This window comes from Mytilus californianus, unplaced genomic scaffold, assembly GCF_021869535.1.
Source record: "Mytilus californianus isolate M0D057914Y unplaced genomic scaffold, xbMytCali1.0.p SCAF_10, whole genome shotgun sequence".
Classification (NCBI taxonomy): Eukaryota; Metazoa; Mollusca; class Bivalvia; order Mytilida; family Mytilidae; genus Mytilus; species Mytilus californianus.
In genome coordinates, this window is record NW_026262582.1 from 35,650,636 (window position 1) to 35,669,704 (window position 19,069).

The 19,069-nt window shown below is 32.6% G+C and overlaps 1 protein-coding gene across 1 annotated transcript; it reads left to right on the plus strand.

Annotated features, from left to right (window-relative positions):
* The first annotated feature begins 4,391 nt into the window (after positions 1–4,391).
* Positions 4,392–13,085, plus strand: LOC127718025 (cyclin-dependent kinase 10-like). The gene is made up of 3 exons (XM_052223917.1): positions 4,392–4,408; positions 9,248–9,335; positions 11,617–13,085. Exon 3 carries the CDS (start codon positions 11,639–11,641, stop codon positions 12,707–12,709), a length of 1,071 nt encoding a protein of 356 aa, XP_052079877.1. The 5' UTR covers positions 4,392–4,408; positions 9,248–9,335; positions 11,617–11,638; the 3' UTR covers positions 12,710–13,085.
* The last annotated feature ends 5,984 nt before the right edge of the window (positions 13,086–19,069 follow it).

The following is a 19,069-nucleotide window of genomic DNA, read 5'->3' on the forward strand; positions in this document are numbered from 1 at the left end:
CAGAACCTTGGATAATGAATACTTATCTAGGTAGTTTCTATTTAGTCTGAATAATAGTCTCTAAACAGAACCTTGGGCAATCAATACTAATCTGGCGTATCTTTTTTGTCTGAATAATAGTCTCTAAACAGAACCTTGGATAATGAATACTTATCTGGGTAGTATCTTTTTAGTCTGAATAATAGTCTCTAAACATAACCTTTGACAATCAATACTAATCTCAGTGGTATCTTTTGAGTCTGAATAATAGTCTCTAAACAGAACCTTGGGTAATCAATATTAATCTGGGTGGTATCTTTTTAGTTCGGATAATTGTCTTTAAAAGTACAAGGATGGCCCTTAATTGCTTCATTTGTTTGAGCTTTTGATTTTGCTATTTGATAAAGGACTTTCTGTTTTGAATTTTCCTTGGAGTTCGGTATTTTTGCTATTTTACTTTTCATTGTTAGCGAAGTTCCTCAATGTAAATATACCAAACATTCACATCCAGAAATGTAAATTGAAGACTGCAAAACTGTACTGTACATTTCGCTTGATTCAGAACCAATGACTTGTCATTGCAACTGTTCACAAACAGTTCATTGTACCTACATGTTACTTGTTATATATGCAGGTGTATAGGATATGTCTGTCAATTGAAATTTCCTCGATTTTACCCCTTTAATTGCATAACTCATCACAATACTTATATCTTCAGACATCATTTATAAAATGCATGTGAAACTTTGTACCGTGTTGTGCGTGTAGACTGCGATAAGAAACTCTTTGCTGCCATTGGTGCATTTTGTTTGATTATTGGTATTCATTTGTCTACCCTTAATCTTTATTTCTTAATATTGTTTCGCATCTCCCATTTTGTTAAAGATATACATGTCACTAATTTCTCTAGCATTTCTGTGACAGCTGAGGTGTTTGGTGCCTGTTATCAGCGTATCTGGCTGCCCTACGCTGGCCGGAACTATCCCTATCCGATGTATATCCGCCATACAGGCATACCCCACAATTGTTCAAACAAGTGTAATTAGTGCTTCATATGCTCTTTCTTTTGGAATCCGAGTTTCTGATACCATTTAGCCCGATTTCTCTTTAAGAATTTTATTGTGGTGTTCGCCTTTTCCAGAATGATGCTTGTATTGTATCTAATCGGCCACTTCATATCCGATGTTTTTGAAACACATACTAGTAAATGAATATGATATCTTCAATATTCAGAGACAGCAAAACTGTCATAGGGAGGTTGACGATTGATTTTAAGCTCTATCAGAGGTGAGGAGGTGATTGTAGCTTTTGTAATGGCTTTTCTAGCTGATATTTGGCTGCTCTTACATGTTGTAGTTCATGTACAGCATGGAGTTCATACTTATTTTAATGTTATTCTCTCTTGCTTGTGATAAGCCCATCACAGTTTTCTGGATATCAATGTAATGAAACTCCTTTTTGTAGATTTGTTCCCAGAATGCCAGTTTATCAACGGTCGTCTTTAAGTTGAATATGCTGTCATTATATGTTATAATTATAGATATATATATATAATTTTGAGTTTATTGGAAGATAATATTACAATTGTATCATCCTTTCATAATCTAACAGTTGATCAAACAACATGACTCCAGAAATAATAATAATAATCCCTCTTAACCCTGTGTCTCGGGGGTGGGGTGGGGAAGGGGGATACAGTTACTGTGTGTTTGTGATTAGCCGGGGCTGGGAACAGTCAATATATATGTTCCTGGCCGGGGAGACAGTAACTGTGTGTTAGCATAGATATAATAGTATCTATGGCTATTATATCTATGGTGTAAGAGATAAGCCGTTGGAATCGGCCACTTTTTTTCTTAGCTTTATGGTGTTTGACACGGTCAAGAAATTAAGATGACATATATAACAAGGTTGCTGATGCTGATTGAATCATATATATCTGTAACTATTCTGATGTCGATTTTGTTTTACAGATTCATTAAAACTACAAATAATTGTCAAATCTTTTTACCTCTCCATGAAATAGCGTACGCATGATAGCTATTAGGTATATTTTCTGTCAAAAATATATGATAGGGTAAGCATTTTTCTTATTAAAAATACATGTATATGAAATGGTTGGGGTTCTCAGTTTCTCAACTGCTCACCCCTACCACAAAAAGGTCGAAGTGGCCCCGAGCAATGTATCGTTGATTCCTCTGTAAAGGATTTATACGTAAGTATGTTGAATATGTGCTTTGTTAAAGAACAATGCTCATTTTCGCTCTACCATTTGAATTTAGTTGTGCACATATATACTATCCAAACACAATTCATATAAAGTCCTAATGTATACAGCTAAGAATTTTTGGGTCATCAAATTGCTGTTATTAATCATATGCACATTTAACAGATAGAATTCAAAAAGTTCGAAAAAAAACACCGCTTGGCCACCAACACCTGAAGATATATAGACTTAATGTTCCCTGTTAACAAAAAGCCAGTTTTTCTAAATTATACAACTGCCATTTAAGCTACTGCAACTAGTAAGTGACACAATTTACTCTGACTTACAAAATCATATGTTTAGCCTGAGGTCGTGGCCCAATCTATAAAGCTTCTGTGTTTTCAGAATAGACAAATGCAGGTCCGTGTCTAATTTTGCAACGAGTGAGCAGTGAGCCTGGGTTTAATATACATTCATTTTTTCTCTTTTTCAAGTTATATATCTTATCAAAATACTAGTATCATGTAAAATCGTCATTGTGACATGGCACGTGGTACTAGTATATGTATCATGTTCAAAGTTAAGGCGCCATGTTATATCCAAAATAAGACTTGTATATTGCTTCACAGAAATAAAAAGTTCACAATGGGACAATTGTCATAATTTCTTTTGTCGTAGTTTATAATTAGGAACTGGTTATTTGTAACCTCTATGGGGACTGGGAGGAAATAAAGAGAGGGATTTTTAAAAACAATGGGAAGCTAAAAGGGATATTCATTTTGTCAATTCTTCGGATGGGGTATCGAAAAATCGAGAGATCACATATACAAAAATTAAGCAACAATCTGTAAATTCAAACATCAAACATCCAAAAACGATAACTTAAATATCTGTTTTTTTCTGCAGAAGTGTTTGCATCACTGGATTCAGATGCCATACCTATATCTATTGTGTCATCATGCAGTTGTCATCAAAAGTTATTTCAATGTTTGTCAGGAATTTCTTATGTTTGTTTGCTTGCTAGACATAAAAGCCACAATATCAATCATTTCTATTTTTATGATTCAGTTAAAAGTTTTGTACAATCAAGGATTTGTATAGTAAGATATATACAAATCCTTGGTACAATCAATACAATTATTACCCTAATGAACCATTATTGTCTTAATATTTCATTGTTGAGTTTGTTTATTATGTTATGAATTATTACATTTTAATGAATCTGCCCTTCAAATGGCACCTTGATTGGTCTTTAAATTTATCCTGATCTGTATCCGGAAATACTTTGATAAACAATTTCCATTGGCTGAATCTCTGGATCTCCTTCTGAGACAATGTTAACTTTGTAATAATTAGAAATTTATACATGCATGTATTTTTTGTAATCCTAAAAATCAAGGTATTGAGAAATGTTGGGGAGGCTGAATTCGTTATTTCCTTGGAAAAGGGGGGGGGGGGGGGGGTCTAGAATTTATTCTCTTTTTTTAATGGTGGGACTTGAAAAAATAAAATTGATTAAAATATTTGCTCCCAGTCCCTATTCTAACTGCTTTTTTTTTGTATCATTCTTTCAAATGGGTATTATTTATCATAATCTCTATGAGCGTAGAGAACGCACGTACGCCGCCCTTTGATCATTGGAAATATGTAATTTTTAGCATATAATCGTCATAAAAATTGGCTCGGCAGTTTACAGTCCATTTTCTGGAATTACCCCCCTTTAAACAGAATTCTGGATCCACCCGCCCCATATCTTGTTGAATGATCATGGAATGAAATATCTTCATCAGTATCGATAGACTAGCTATCAATCCACAGGTACAAGAAAAGATTAAACAAAATATAGTATAATATCTATATTTTTTAAAATCTCTTCTTGTATCTGCGTATCGATCAATTCATTTTATTACTAATTTGGCTTGACTGAAATACCAGAATTTGCATTTATTCTGTCTCAGTTTATAACAGTATACGATCAAAAAAGGAACTTATCATGGAAATTAACGCGAACATCACATAAAACGGTTCATTATTCTCATTAATTTTGTGTTCAGGTATTTAATAATTTAAAAATCAAAGATTCCAAAATTAAAACATCCCAACTATAAATCCGAAACTACGACAAATCTTCACCGGAACAGGTCCATTTTTTCACTTACTCTTGTAGTTCCGGTTTAAAAAAAAGTGTCGTTTGGTTTTGCTGCACTGCACATGTTCACGAATGTAAGCTGTTTTCCATGTGTGCATTTGCATTATGCATATTTATGCACTTTAAGCTTCATACGCAAAAAGTTTCATATTCTGTAAATACCATTATATGCATGCTAACTTGCATCGCATAGACAAGCTCAAAGGAACTTGTTTCTATCCATGGGAAGATCCACTATCATTGACATTGTATCAGATTCACCGTTTATTGACGTTGATAGTGGATCTTCCGATTGATATTAACAAGTGCCTTTGGATCAGCTACAAAAATGTATGTACCTGTGGCAGGTTTGCACATTAAAAGCACATATAGATTAGTTAGTTACTAAAATTAGAACAAAGCAGCAGAAGCACTATAGTAAAGTCTAAAGATAACAAAATATAACAAAAATTATCTCCTGTATGCCTGTGGTATATTTAATGATTTTGGATACATTCATGACATTAGTATATTGATTTTTCTACTGTTATTGAGGACTTTGTCTAAAGTCCTTATACTACAACTTTATTACGATTTCATGGGAGATTATTTTTTTCATGATAAATGTTATAAAATATTGCATAATTATTTTCAGCAGTAATTCCTAATTATTACATGTATGCCTGTAAAGTTAAAAATTTCCACCAAATTCATTTTGTAACAAGTGTCATTGAAAAATTACCAAGGGATATATTTTTTTTAACTGAATATTAAATGATGGAGTCTTCATAACAGTAGAAAAATAAATACTCATTGAATCCAAGATCGTTCAATTTAACATGTTTAAGACCTAAAAAAATATATGCTTGTTTCCTGCCTCCCAGCTGACCCTAAAATATTTTATTGCCTTTCCAAATAAATATTCAAGAAAAAGAATTGTGAGCCGTCTTTTTTTACTACAAATCCAATTTCCTATGGATTATTTACTCAAATTGTAACAGTCAGGGGACTTACTTAAATGAGTGATTTTCTAAATCACTGATTCAAGCATCTTCGCTAGCCAAGGGTTACGCGATCCACTTTCCTCCTCTTCACCCTTGGCAGATTGAGATAGAATTTCCGAGACACAAGGTAATGATTTTCATTGGTTGCATCCAATCAAAAAGCGCCTATAACATGATTACATGTAAATGTAGAAAGTGTATGTAAACAATTGCCATGTGCTTATTGTGCAACAAGTCTTTACATCCCTAAACATACGACTATATTTAGTGACAATTTGAATGTTTTTAATCAACTAATATAAATTCCTGTGTATGTTTCTTGCATGAATTTCAACGTATATTTTCGTTTCCTGCTTACCAAGTGTGTAGAATCTAGATGCTACCGTGTTTTTACCTCCAAATTGAAGAGTTCAAGTGCTACCATTGGTCAAGAATAATGTATTTCGGAATGGGCGTGACTTTAATCTACCGATAGATGGCGCAACATTGTTATCACAAATGTTGGCTTAATCTGCCAAGGGTGAAGAGGAGGGAAGTGGATCGTAACCCTTGGCTAGCGAAGATGTGATTCAAGTAACATTATGTCCATAAAGGTTGGAAGTAAGAGTTGTCTTTCTTTAATAATCACCTATTTAAGTAGTACAAATTAATCACTAGACTAAGTGATTTAATTTTATTGTAGCTTTAAATATAGAATACTAATGATCCAGGGACTAATTATGTACAGTAGCTAAAATTATCAGAACCAACATCTGTGTTGATAGGATGACCGGGTCATGTCAGGTGATGACCTTGTACTTAATCTAGGATAATGACATAAAAATCACTTCTTTAAGTATCATTATTTTAATAACCCCCAAAATTTCAACACCCCCGAATAGTGAAATTTTGATCGCGAACAGTAGAATTTTATTACATAATCTATAAGATGAAACCTTGAATTTTACAGGAAAAATACTCCCACTGCTGGGAAAAATCTGTTAAGAAAGTATCAGTTCATTATGTAATGATGTAATTTTATAGCATTTTTTCAACTAAAATAGAATTTGCAGCTAAATGATTACATCAAAGGTATAAACCTTGCTGCTTAAAAGAAGCAAAAAGTTCATTTTTTTCAATTTTACTAATGAAAAGATATTATTTAAACCTATGTGTTTAAAAATCACTTATTTCAATAAGTCCCCTGACTGTGTTACAAAATAGTCACATATCGAGTGTTGAACTTGTCAAACAATTGAAAATTATAAACATATCAACACGCATGTGCAAATTACCAGATGCATATAAGTGTATAACGGTATTAAACTCAGAGAAAACATGAAATATTTCCAAATTTTGATATTAATATGCAAAAAATCAAATGAAATGAGAAAAATAAAATAACTTCCTGAAATTAATGGCTGGAGGTATGAAACACATATTTTTTTGGCCTAAGTTTTCTGACTCTTATTTTAAGCAAAACCCATTCAGTTTTTCAATGTTCTTCAGATTTTTCTGAAAACAAAGAGCAATACGATTTATCCTGATTTTCTATCTGATTACATTATAAAGGAGCATACAATTTTCCGCAACTTTGTATCACTATATCTGATTTCAAATGACAAGTATAAATATAAGCATGATAAGAGCAGGTAAAAAGAAATATATTACCTGTGAAAAAGAACAAATATTTTTAATACTTTCTGTATGTTTACATAAATGAATCTTAACCCTTTGACCACAAAGTTTGTAGAATGAACGTTGTGTCGTACACTGCATTTTTCTTTAATGTTGTGCAAAGAATTTCAGAAAATGTCCATATACTGTATTTTTTACTCAGTTCTGTCATTATGATGTTATACCATTATTCATTTGAATTCCAAGAACTAAACTACAAGTATATGTTATAATGAGTATTCAAAATGTTCAAGTACATTCCTTAGTTTGTTTTTGAAAATTTACTTTATCATTGTTTATGAAGGGACACACCACCTGACCACAGTCCATTATTTGTCCCTTGAGTGGTCAAGGTTTAATGCTGATTCAACACACCAATTTATAAGTTTGTTTAATAGAAAATAAATGAAAAACTGAATTTTAAGGAAAACTCACCAATGACCTGATAAAGAATGGAGATTTTTTAAAACAAGCATTAAAACACTCTGATGTGCATGATGTGTCTCTTTTCTCTGATTTTGTGTCAAAATAATTATAATTTGAATTTCCTAAATTCAGAAATAATTGTGAAGTCTTTATTAATATGAATAATGCGACTTGGTGAATATCGAAATAAAAAGAATAATAAGAACTCTCTTTCTGATATCTGATGCATATATCTGTATACAGATTTTCCTAAAATCGCAAAAATTTTATATTGTCCATTTTTCAAAAATCACAATAATAAATGCACACAAAGATTTCTGAATTTACAGTAAACAATACTTTTATTAAAAACAGCATATATCAAACTTATTGCATTTGGTTGGAGAGCTCATATGATTTTGATGAGTCTCTTTGCATGGACTATTTATAGTATACAATCCCTTTTGTGATTCTGAATCTGAAGCTATTGTTTTTTATTTGGCAGAGGTCCTGAAAATGTGCCTGACCACCTAACATGTATAATGTAAGGCAGTTTTTTTTTTTCTGCAACCCAAGTTATAGCCAATTGCCTGACAAATTTTTCAATTTTTATACGCCCTTCAAATTTTTGACACGACGTATTATGGTATACAAATGTCCGGCGTCCGTCCGTCTGTCTGTTTGGAGTAAACATGTCGCACCGTAACTTGAGAATGACTTATCCAAATTTCATGATACTTAACATAGTTGTTTCTTATGATGGTCAAACGATCTGTATACTTTTTGGTGAAAATAAGATTAAAACTTTTTGAGTTACAGGACTTAGTAACTAAAACAGGTGTGTGTTTTTTTTCACATGTCGCGCCGTATCTTAAAAACAATTTATGATTATTGCTTAAAACTTTACACACTTCTTAGTTATATTAATCTTAAGATCTGTATACTTTTTGGTGATGATTCAAAATTTTATTTTAGAGATATTGAGTATTTTGTTAAAAAAGGGGGAGGTGTTTTTCACATGTTGTGCCATATCTCAAAAACAGTTTATGATTATTGCTTATAACTTTACACACGTCTTAGTTATATTAACCTTAAGATCTGTATACTTTTTCGTGATGATTCAAAATTTTATTTTTGAGTTATTGAGTATTTTGTAAAAAAAGGGGGAGGGGTTTTTCACATGTCGCGCCGTATCTCAAAAATGAATTATGATTATTGCTTAAAATTTTACACACTTCTTAGTTATATTAATCTAAAGATCTGTATACTTTTTGGTTTTGATTCAAAGTTTTATTTTTGAGATATTGATTTTTTTTTTTTAAAAGGGGGGGTTTTCACATGTCGTGCCGTATCTCAAAAACGATTTATGATTATTGCTTAAAATTTTACACACTTCTTAGTTATATTAATCTAAAGATCTGCATACTTTTTGGTTTTGATTCAAAATTTTATTTTAGAGATATTGAGTTTTTTGTAAAAAAAAATGGGGGTTTTCGCATGTCACGCCGTATGTCAGAAACTAATTATGCTTATTGCATAAAAATTCACACACAAGACGACGGGCGTATCATGTGCTCATGGCGCAGCTGTTTATTCTTTGTGATATTCATATTTGCCAGGCAAATGATCTTATGCTCTATTAAACCTATTTTTAGTTAAATTTTTACGAACTATGAGTCTATCACACCTCAAACCGATGCATTGTTGACAAAACAATAAGCCAGTTATATGCCAGTCAGGAAAATAACATTAACAGTAACAATTTTTCTACAACAGGAAATATACACATTGGCTTAGAATTAGAAAAATATAGATTTAAGAGTAGTTGCAAATAAAATTTTGTTTCAAACCAATTTTGGTGTATTACAGAGATTTCCCAAGAAGATAAGACAATGTACATGATGTATAAAGAAAATGGCAAACAGATAAGTTGAAAGGAAAATTGTTTTTAATTCAGGTAAATTTATATACAATCTCTAACTAGTCTTTTGGTGGATAAATTAACATATATACGACAGATGTACAGGTCTTATTACTATAATCAACCAATCGCAATAAAAACAGAATGGTGAATTAGAAATGGAAAAAAGTACATTAATAAACACATGAAATAAATAGAGTTGAACAGCTTTTTAGAAATATTTATGATTTCTTGACCTTCAATGTACATATACACATGTATCATGTACAGGGCTCACACTACTTCAGAATCATAAGGAGAAGTGACTTCTCTTTTTGAAATTGAGAGGGAGAAGTGGTGAGATTTGAAAGAGAAGTGCTTGTTTGCTCGCAGCGCGACAATGTTTGGTTTTTACTATAATACATTAAGGGCCATATGTGTCTTAATTTTTTTATATTGTTCAACATGTTCAATTTGTACCTGGGTATGCAATTAAAGTAACTTTTCAAATTTAAGTTGTTTAATTTTATCATATCTACATGATCTAGTTGCACAATCATATGAGTCCTCTTTTCAGAAAAAAACAATTAAATATCTGGCACTAATAATAAAGATTTTTTTTTACATCAAAAAGGAAAAGAAAGTTGTTATATCAATTAAAAAACTACTCTGTTATCATGTTCATGAAACTGAGTATTTCTCATTAAAAAGATATATAGATTTAACAGTTAAGCTTGGACATAATATAATTATATTAGTGTAATAGTCCCTGCAGAGTTGAGCAACTTTAACTTACAAATTGAAACAATGCATATACATGGAAATATATACATTAATCAAGAAAATCTAACCAAAAGTGTGTGGAATGCGTAATTTTTCCTTCTGGGATAAAATTTTGTCTGTCAGCAGTGCCATTCATGCATCCATAGTCATTATCGTAAAAATCAGGATTTCGGTCATGCAGTTCCGTTTCTGATGAAATCCGAACTCCGATCTGTAGTTGTACAATAATATGCCCAATAATACAAATGGCGGACGAAGAAAAATTTATAAAAAATAAACGATGTTTGACATGCTATTTGGAAAGGAATAGGACTTTTTAATGCAATACAAGGATAACAAATTTACTTCAGACAAATTTCATCAAGTTCTAATGAAGTAACAACTTATTTTGCCGAAAGATAGAATGATTTAATGTACGCTCTGAGTAACAAGTACCGGAAGTGATAAAAAAAATTGTTTTTATGAAATAAAATGCCACCAACTTTAAAATCAATGCTTTAACCTCTTTTCTGAAGAAAATGAATCGTTAATGCCTTGAATTTGTTTACTTTTAAATGAAAATTTGTGGTTTCATCGTCTTGGTAAAAATTGAATATAGCCGATGACGAAAGCGACTGAAAGCGAGTATCGTAAACCACAGGGTGACTTGTTTTCGCTTTTGAGGGTCGGGCAAAGCGAAGTGACTGACGGGAAAGTGACTTCTTTGCCCTAGTCGCCTGGTACCGTGAGCCCTGCATGTATATATTAAATATGATTGTTGACTGTTTAAGTTAAAACTTTTATCATAATCTAATTCTGAGATACATGTAGTATAATATACTTGATCTGAATCCCATGAACAGATTAAGGGGTTTGCAGATGCATCTTATGATCTAGGAAAAATAATGTCTGATAACTACATCTTATTATTCATTGTCTTGGATAACATAAAAATAAGACGTGGTATGATTGCCAATGAGAACTTTCCACCAGAGACCAAATGTCGTAAAAGTTAATTAGCAACTACATTTGTATCATGACTAAACAGCCTACAACAATGACACTTGTAAAAAAATTGAAGCTAGAAAACTAACAGCCTGATTGATGTACATTTTGTGTACAACACAAAAAATGAAAAGCAAATATAATATACATGTACAGCAACCACTAATATAAATACATAAAATACATGTACATGTAATATCCTCCCAACTTGTGACAGGCACATTCAGAATGCTGCAGGGTTACATTGTAATCATGTTTGCAGGCACCCAACCTTGCCATTACCTGGGACAGTGATGTAACAGTAGAACAACACGAGAACAAACTTTAAAAACCAGTTGAAAAAGACTAATTTTCAATATAAAAGTTAAAATAATAAAATCCGCATTGATTAAAAGAAAATAAGTTATTTCTGAGAAAAAAAACCCATGCTCCAATGAAAGATGAATGGTCAGTGTGAGACCAGAGGTACTTGTATGTGATTTGCCGCTCTATAATCAAGTTTTTTTGTCAGGTTAAATGAGAGGGTAATGCCACTGGAATGTCATTAGCATACCTGATATTTATTTTTCAGAGAAAAGCATAAATTAGAGAAAATGGCATCAAGTTTCAGTTCACAGGCGTCTTCAGAAGACACGCCTAGATTCATGTCAATTTTATCAGGAGAATGGATGGACCTTCCTGTAGATTCAAGACATGGAAAATGTCGTAGTGTAAGTGACTTTGAAAAACTGAGCCGAGTGGGAGAGGGAACATATGGAATAGTCTATAGAGCCAGAGACAGACGATCTAATTATATCGTTGCTTTGAAAAAAATGAGAATGGAGAAAGAAAAAAACGGGATTCCAATCAGTGGTCTTCGGGAAATTAACATTTTGCTTAATCTTCGACATACGAATATTGTGGAAATGTCTGAAGTTGTTGTAGGAAGGAGTCTTGAAAGCATTTTCCTAGTGATGGAATACTGTGAACAGGACCTTGCTTCTTTATTGGACAATATGTCTGCCCCATTCACAGAAGCTCAGGTAAAATGTATTATGATACAGCTATTAAAAGCATTGAGATATCTGCATGAAAATTTTATCCTTCACCGAGATCTAAAAGTATCAAACTTACTTATGACAGACAAAGGCTGTGTTAAAATAGCTGACTTTGGATTGGCCAGGAAGTATGCTTTCCCTGAACAACCAATGACACCAAGAGTAGTAACTCTTTGGTACAGGGCACCAGAACTATTATTGGGATCTAAGACACAGACAACAGCCTTAGATATGTGGTCTGCAGGCTGTATATTTGGTGAGTTGTTGGCTCATAAGCCTCTCTTACCAGGTCGTTCTGAAATTCATCAATTAGAAATGACCATAGAACTGTTTGGTACCCCAAGTGAGGCAATCTGGCCAGGATTCAATGACTTACCGGGAATGAAAGATATTACTTTGAAGAAACAACCATACAACAACGTCCGTCATACTTTCCCATGGTTGACAGATGCAGGAATCAGACTTCTGAATTATTTGTTTATGTACGATCCAGAAAAACGAGCTTCTGCTGAGGATGCTTTAGATAGCTCATATTTCAAAGAACAGCCTTACCCGTGTGAACCAGAGTTTATGCCATCATTTCCTCATCATCGGTTGAAACGCAAAGAAGAGTCAAGGGGACAATAATTTTGAAAGGACAAAAAAATAATTATGGCTAGAAATGTTGTAAAGTAAATGTTAAAGTGCAATCAAGGTAGAATGTTAATATAATAGATGAAAATTTATTGCAAAAAAGAAAAATGTATGAACATGTGATGAATGGAAATTGAGAATTTTAATATTGTTTCCATCTTTATAAGAATCAGTTGAAGTATAGTTTGAATAGAATGATTAAGAGGATTTAAAACAGTTGAAATGCAAATTATGTACATGTATGGTTATAAAACTGTAAACTAGTTGCAATCACTGAAAATCCAAAGATCCTAAACTAAACATGCAATGAAAAATTCATGATCATTGTTAGACATGTATTTAAAAGGAAAATAAAAGCATTTTAGAGTAATTTTGATGTGCTACTATTATCAGTTCCTTCATGTTATGGTGCGGTCTTCAATGATGAGCAAAACCCATACTGTACTGTAAGCTATATAAGGCATCTGAAAGGCAAGTAATGAAACAATTTAAAAACTAACAAATGAAATAAACACTTTAAAAATTTCATGGGTCCTATTCAGGGCTTCCAAAATTTCCTGACGACAGCCGGACATTTTTCAAAGAAATATTTTTGACGGTCAATGATCAGCTGGATACTTAAATGTAACTGAGAGGATGCATAAATTGATATATGTGTCTAAATAATTAGTAGTGTTATATGCAATAAAATTATTTATAACTGTTTTGTTTTCTTCATTCTAAAAATAAATAAAATATTATCCTCGGTATTGTGTCATTTTTCTGTGTATCGTAATACAGTAACCATCATTGCATCAATCAGCTTCAGTACCTGACTGTTCTCATGTTTTTGTTTCTGTTTATATAATCTATCTTCTCTCTGTGAGTACTTAACACTTTGTAAATTAATTAAGGCCATCTTATTTGAAACTGTTGATTTATGGCTTTAATTGCAGTACAACTTGATCATCAATACACGTGATACTTTTCTTTTTGTGTATTGATTACCTGACCACGTGACTTTTACAACTGATGCGGTATTTATAGATAACATTGAGGAGGCCCAATGAAGGATATTGTTTTAAACCGTGTAAAATCTACTGAACAGTGATAACATTTTTCTTTGTACAATTTCCCAACCTGATTTAGAAAATAAGGAATAAATAAAAACATACTCAGTTGATAAATAATGCCGAATATTTTAGACAAGTCTACACCAAATGACTTTAAATAGGCAATTATATGTGCAGTAATTGACACGGCGGTACCAGAAGACAAGTTCAAAAGTTTTGTAAAACTAATTTTCAGTTCACCAGCTTTGAGGTATGATAAGTACAAAATTAAATGTTTTTGCGTAGCCAGATCAGTTGACTCGTCGATCATAATTCCCACGGCGGGACCTAACTTTACGTCGGACATCACCTCTTTCTCTATAACATCGGAAATTATCTGAATAAATTCGGAGCAGGCATTGTTCTCTTGATATAATTTAGAAGTGATCACGGCACCATTTAACTTAGTTAAATCATTTATTGACTGAAATTTGTCCTTTGGCAAGTTTTCTTTAGCAATAAAGTAAGCATTACGGAACAAGGTGCACATTGCGTTGTCAGTCTTTTCATGAACTTCCTCAAATACTGATACAATTGGATTACTTTTGGAAGCTGTCTCTAATTTAAGAGCTTGAATGTGGTCATCTGCTATTAGCATGCTCTACAACGGCTGACTTTCGAAAATTTGTCGAACCAGGCTTTACAAAGTTATTTTTAAGTTTATGTTTTTGACAAATGTCACAAAACATGGCATTTAGCATACTGTCAAATCTTAACCATAAAAACAGTTGTAACCATTAATGAATAAAGCTTCTAGCATTTTTAGCAGATTTCGAATTTTGATCGGAATCGTCACGTTTACGTTTGTCCATGATGGCAGATTTGTTAAGTTCAATTTGAGACAAAGTCTTTATAACAGTCGGAGATTGTCATGATTGGATATTATTCTTTATGATTTTAATTATAAAAACAGTTTTTAATATGAAAACAAGAATAGAGAACGCCCCCCTTATTTATTGGACAACTCAGCGAAGCTATTCTCGGTGTTTTTCCTATATATTTTAGTAAATTTTCCCCTTGAGAGTACCCCAGTATTTAACACGATGTACAGTGTTAAATAAAATAATATATATCATACTTATTCATTTATAAATATCCTTATTTGAAGAATAACTTTTAAATATCAGGATACTTTTTTAAACTGAATGCTCATTTAAAATAATATCTATAAAGCGTAATTAAATAGGATGTTGTTCCATACACGCTTACATGTTTGACCTCGTTTACCTGATTACCTTTATGTACATTGTTATGCATCATTAATTCTATTGATAAAGACAAGCTAAGGACACCTCATCAAAGGTAACAAACCTGTAATCAGTGAATGATTTATGGCTTCAATATAACTTATTGAAGGGATAATTGTTTGACAGCTTGTTGTTATTTAAATAAAAGAAAACGTGTTTTTCTACTTTTTATTGATGTACACAAGCTAAAGACCAAGCCGTACATTTATGTACCCAGACGATTAGACTAACTGAGACACTTCAAAGTATCTGAAATATGCTGCTTCTGTTTTATTAAACCCAATTATGACCGAAATATCTTTGTGAAATAGATTGCCACAATTATAAACTAAAATGCCCAAACGGACATGCCCAAAGCCCCAAACGGACATTTTTATCGATCGATAGTTGGTAAAAATTGAAATGACCGTTTCATGAAAATGCCTTGAATAACAAAATGTGGCACACCAATTCTATTTGACCGTTTGAGGCTGAGAGCAGCCGGTCTTTTTATGAAAGTTTCGGTCAAGTCCGGAATATATGACCGTTTTGGAAGGCCAGGACTCCTATTTTCCTTGTACCAACTGACAGGCTGATTTAAGTACATGTACTGTAAATTCAGAAATTATTGTGATGTTTTTATTATTGCGAAAAATGCGACAGGGTTATACATGTATAATCACATAATCATTAATTATATTTTTAAACAAGATAATCAAATAATCAAAATACAGTCCTAGATTATCAAATAATCAAATAATCATGAAATATTTGTCTGGTAATCAAATAATCACTATAGAAACAGGCAAGAATCACATAATCAAAAACCCCATGAGGAGGCTAAACAATAGCTATTGTATCTATTAGATGGGACAAAAGAACTTACAAAAGTTTAAATCGACAGGTAACCTTCAAGTGAATCTGGAAAAGTATCATTTCTTTCACAATACCAGGACAGTGGATAGGAAAGACTATTCTTGATAGTGACATCATTCAATAATGAAATGTCACAAATTACAAAACAAAAAACTAAATAGAAATCAACATGAAGCAATCTAAAAGAAAACTTATTATTGACAAAGATATTCCATAATGCTCCACCAAATGACGATGACAACTATAAAACTTTCAAAAATAAAGATTTACCATAAAAAACCCTTGGTTCAGTAGCTTCAGGGAATCTGAAGCCCTCGAATATTGTATCAACTAAGGGATATAAGTACTGCATATGGAGGAGATGCTGGAATTTTGCAAGACACAAATGGAAAGTTCACAATGATTAAATTGAAATCATCTTATTTGTTGTAAATTTTAGTTTTTAACTGACCATGAATGTCAATTTCTAGATGTTAGTAAATATATGAGGCAGACAACTGGATTTGTGGTATCCTTTATTTCAAGTGCAGTGAACATAGTCATTAAACTCAGTGAAAGGACATCGTCTTCATAGCGGACTGTGAAGCTAAAGGACAAAACCAGGTTCTTTTTTTTTCCTTGAGGAACTCCTATATTTAAAGTTGCCTCAGGAATAAAGGAACAAATCGGCAAGCTGAGGGGCACAGTTGGTTTCTACATGAATTTCGATTGTCTGTTGAAAAAGCCTTCTCCAAATGTTGCAACTATGTTGTAAAAAAAAATAAAAAAATTCAAGCATTTTGATGTCAGTTTCAGTGAACTGTTTAGTCAGAGAGTGGTCAGAATTTATCTCAATACCAGTACCTATAAAGATATAGAGATATAGACATTGAGAGCATACACTTCAAGCATTGGAAAACTTTCTACGGTCACCACATAGAGAAACTAATTTCTTGTTTAATAAGAAAAAAAACATTTAGACAGTCACTGGACCATCAAGATATTTGTTAGATAGTTTTACTGAAAGAGAAATGACGTCCATTTACAACAAACTTCTATCAATTGGAATGATAGTTTTATACTTTTGAATTGAATTAAGCCTTATTGCACTAGAATCAGTGTAATTATATAAAATACACAAATGCTGTAATATGAATTATTTAAAATTTAAAAAAAATAGTTCACTGTTAAAATATCCAGGTATGAACAAACACAGGCATTGGATTGACAACAATAGGTATCGCATCAAATTTAAACGAAATGCGCCAACATGTAAAAAATTTCCTGCAGTATTATCAGTCCTGAGAGTTCTCTAATGTCTAACGGCTTTTTCTAGAACTATCCGAACCTGTTGGGATGTGAGAGGTCATCTGTTTACATAGGAAATATATGGTACTTTGCCGACTCTTATTCTAAGTTTCTGTCTGGAGGTCGTAACAGATCCATTGTCAAGCAGATACACCATGTATCATTTGATTCATCATTTATTTGCCAATTGAACCATTCCAAAGCCCGGGACATACATACACACCTTACACACGATTTTCTGGAACAAATATAGCCCATCTTGTTAATACTAAGGATTTTCTACCCAAGGAATAGATTACCTTAGCTGTATTTGGCAAAATCTTTCTGAATATAGGGTTATCGATGTTCTTTAATTTCGTACTTTATTTGTCCTTTTTTTTTACTTTTTTGATTCGAGCGTCACTGATGAGTCTTTTGTAGACGAAACGCGAGTTTGGTGTACAAAATTTTAAGTCTGGTTTGCATGATGACTTTTTTACTAATTCTTCAGGGAAAATTGTCCTATTTACAAAAAAATAATGTTACATTTATTTTGAGTCATTGAACAGTCACAAACAATTGATTAACAGAAATACCACACGAAAGAGTAACCCCATAAGCAATAGCAGGGTTAGCACACCCATATCTCGTACTTTGAAATTTTCGTCGCAGACAAATTAAAGCACATCGGAATTTATCACAATATGCATTCTTGAATAGTCGTTTTTACCATTCTAAATATGATAGTAATTCAACTGGTACTTTTAGCAATAATGACATCTAACTAGTACAGAAGGATGAGGGGAACATTTTCGTTTTGTTTATAACGATTAGGAGACATCGTAAACAAAGGCCGATCCTTGATTATTTGCAACTAACAAAATATTGTGTTTCTTTTCGAAATAAATTGCACGGGGATTTAATATTCCATGGCTCGAGTCTAACAGCTGCTTAGCATTCAGCCCATCTGACGATATCAATACTATATTGTTTGATGCAGAACCGGCAACATAGATGTTGGAATCAGAATCTAAGGTGATACCGCATGGTTTTCTAAGATTAGAGTCTTGGTATGACCATGATGACCATAGTAATTCACCCTTGAAGTTAAAAGATTTAATGCCACCAGAAAGGAAGTCTGAATGAACGATAAAATCATTGCATGTTGCAATATAAGAATCACTTCCATCAATCCCTGAAAGACTCATTACATTGTTTACGCTTTCTTGTGGTGTACTTAGGATTTTAATTCCTTTATTGGTACAAACTATGTATGATTCATTTTGGAAACTAACGCCGAAAGACCAATCGCTCATTTCGACCTCCTTGATTATGTTTAATACCACTGTTGATATTAAGTAGGAATAGGTTTTGTTCCCACCCACCAGCTGAAATAACAACTGTGGTTTCATCCACAAACGCAAGACTGAATGCATGAGAAGATTGGAAATTTATCCTAGTCTCGAAGCCTCCATTTTTATCATATTTTTACATGCTGTAGTTGTAATCAGTTGATAATATTTTCCCATTCGGCGATATTGCACATCCAGTGACTTGACCACGTGTATTAATACGATGCACAAGTTTGACCTGAATATCTTTAAATGGTCTTGGTTTTTGCCGCAGAGTATACAGCTGTGCCGTTTTATCGCTAGCCCAGGAAAAGGAGATTTGAGTTTCGGTGTTTTCACCTCTATCTTCCCAAGAGTTTTAATGTTGTCGATAAAGGTTTTTAGTTGATCATTGAATATACATTCTATAGTGACGTTGTTTAAACTTCCACTACAGTATAATGATTTGATGTGCTTTTCTTCGGATGATACATGTTCTGTGACTTCTCTCACTCCCATGAAAATCTGAAGGTTTGATGTGCATTCTTTGATAAGTGCAATATC

Coding starts and splice junctions, on each gene's coding strand:
- LOC127718025 (XM_052223917.1), top strand. CDS start 11,639: ATGGCATCAAGTTTCAGTTCACAGGCGTCTTCAGAAGACACGCCTAGA.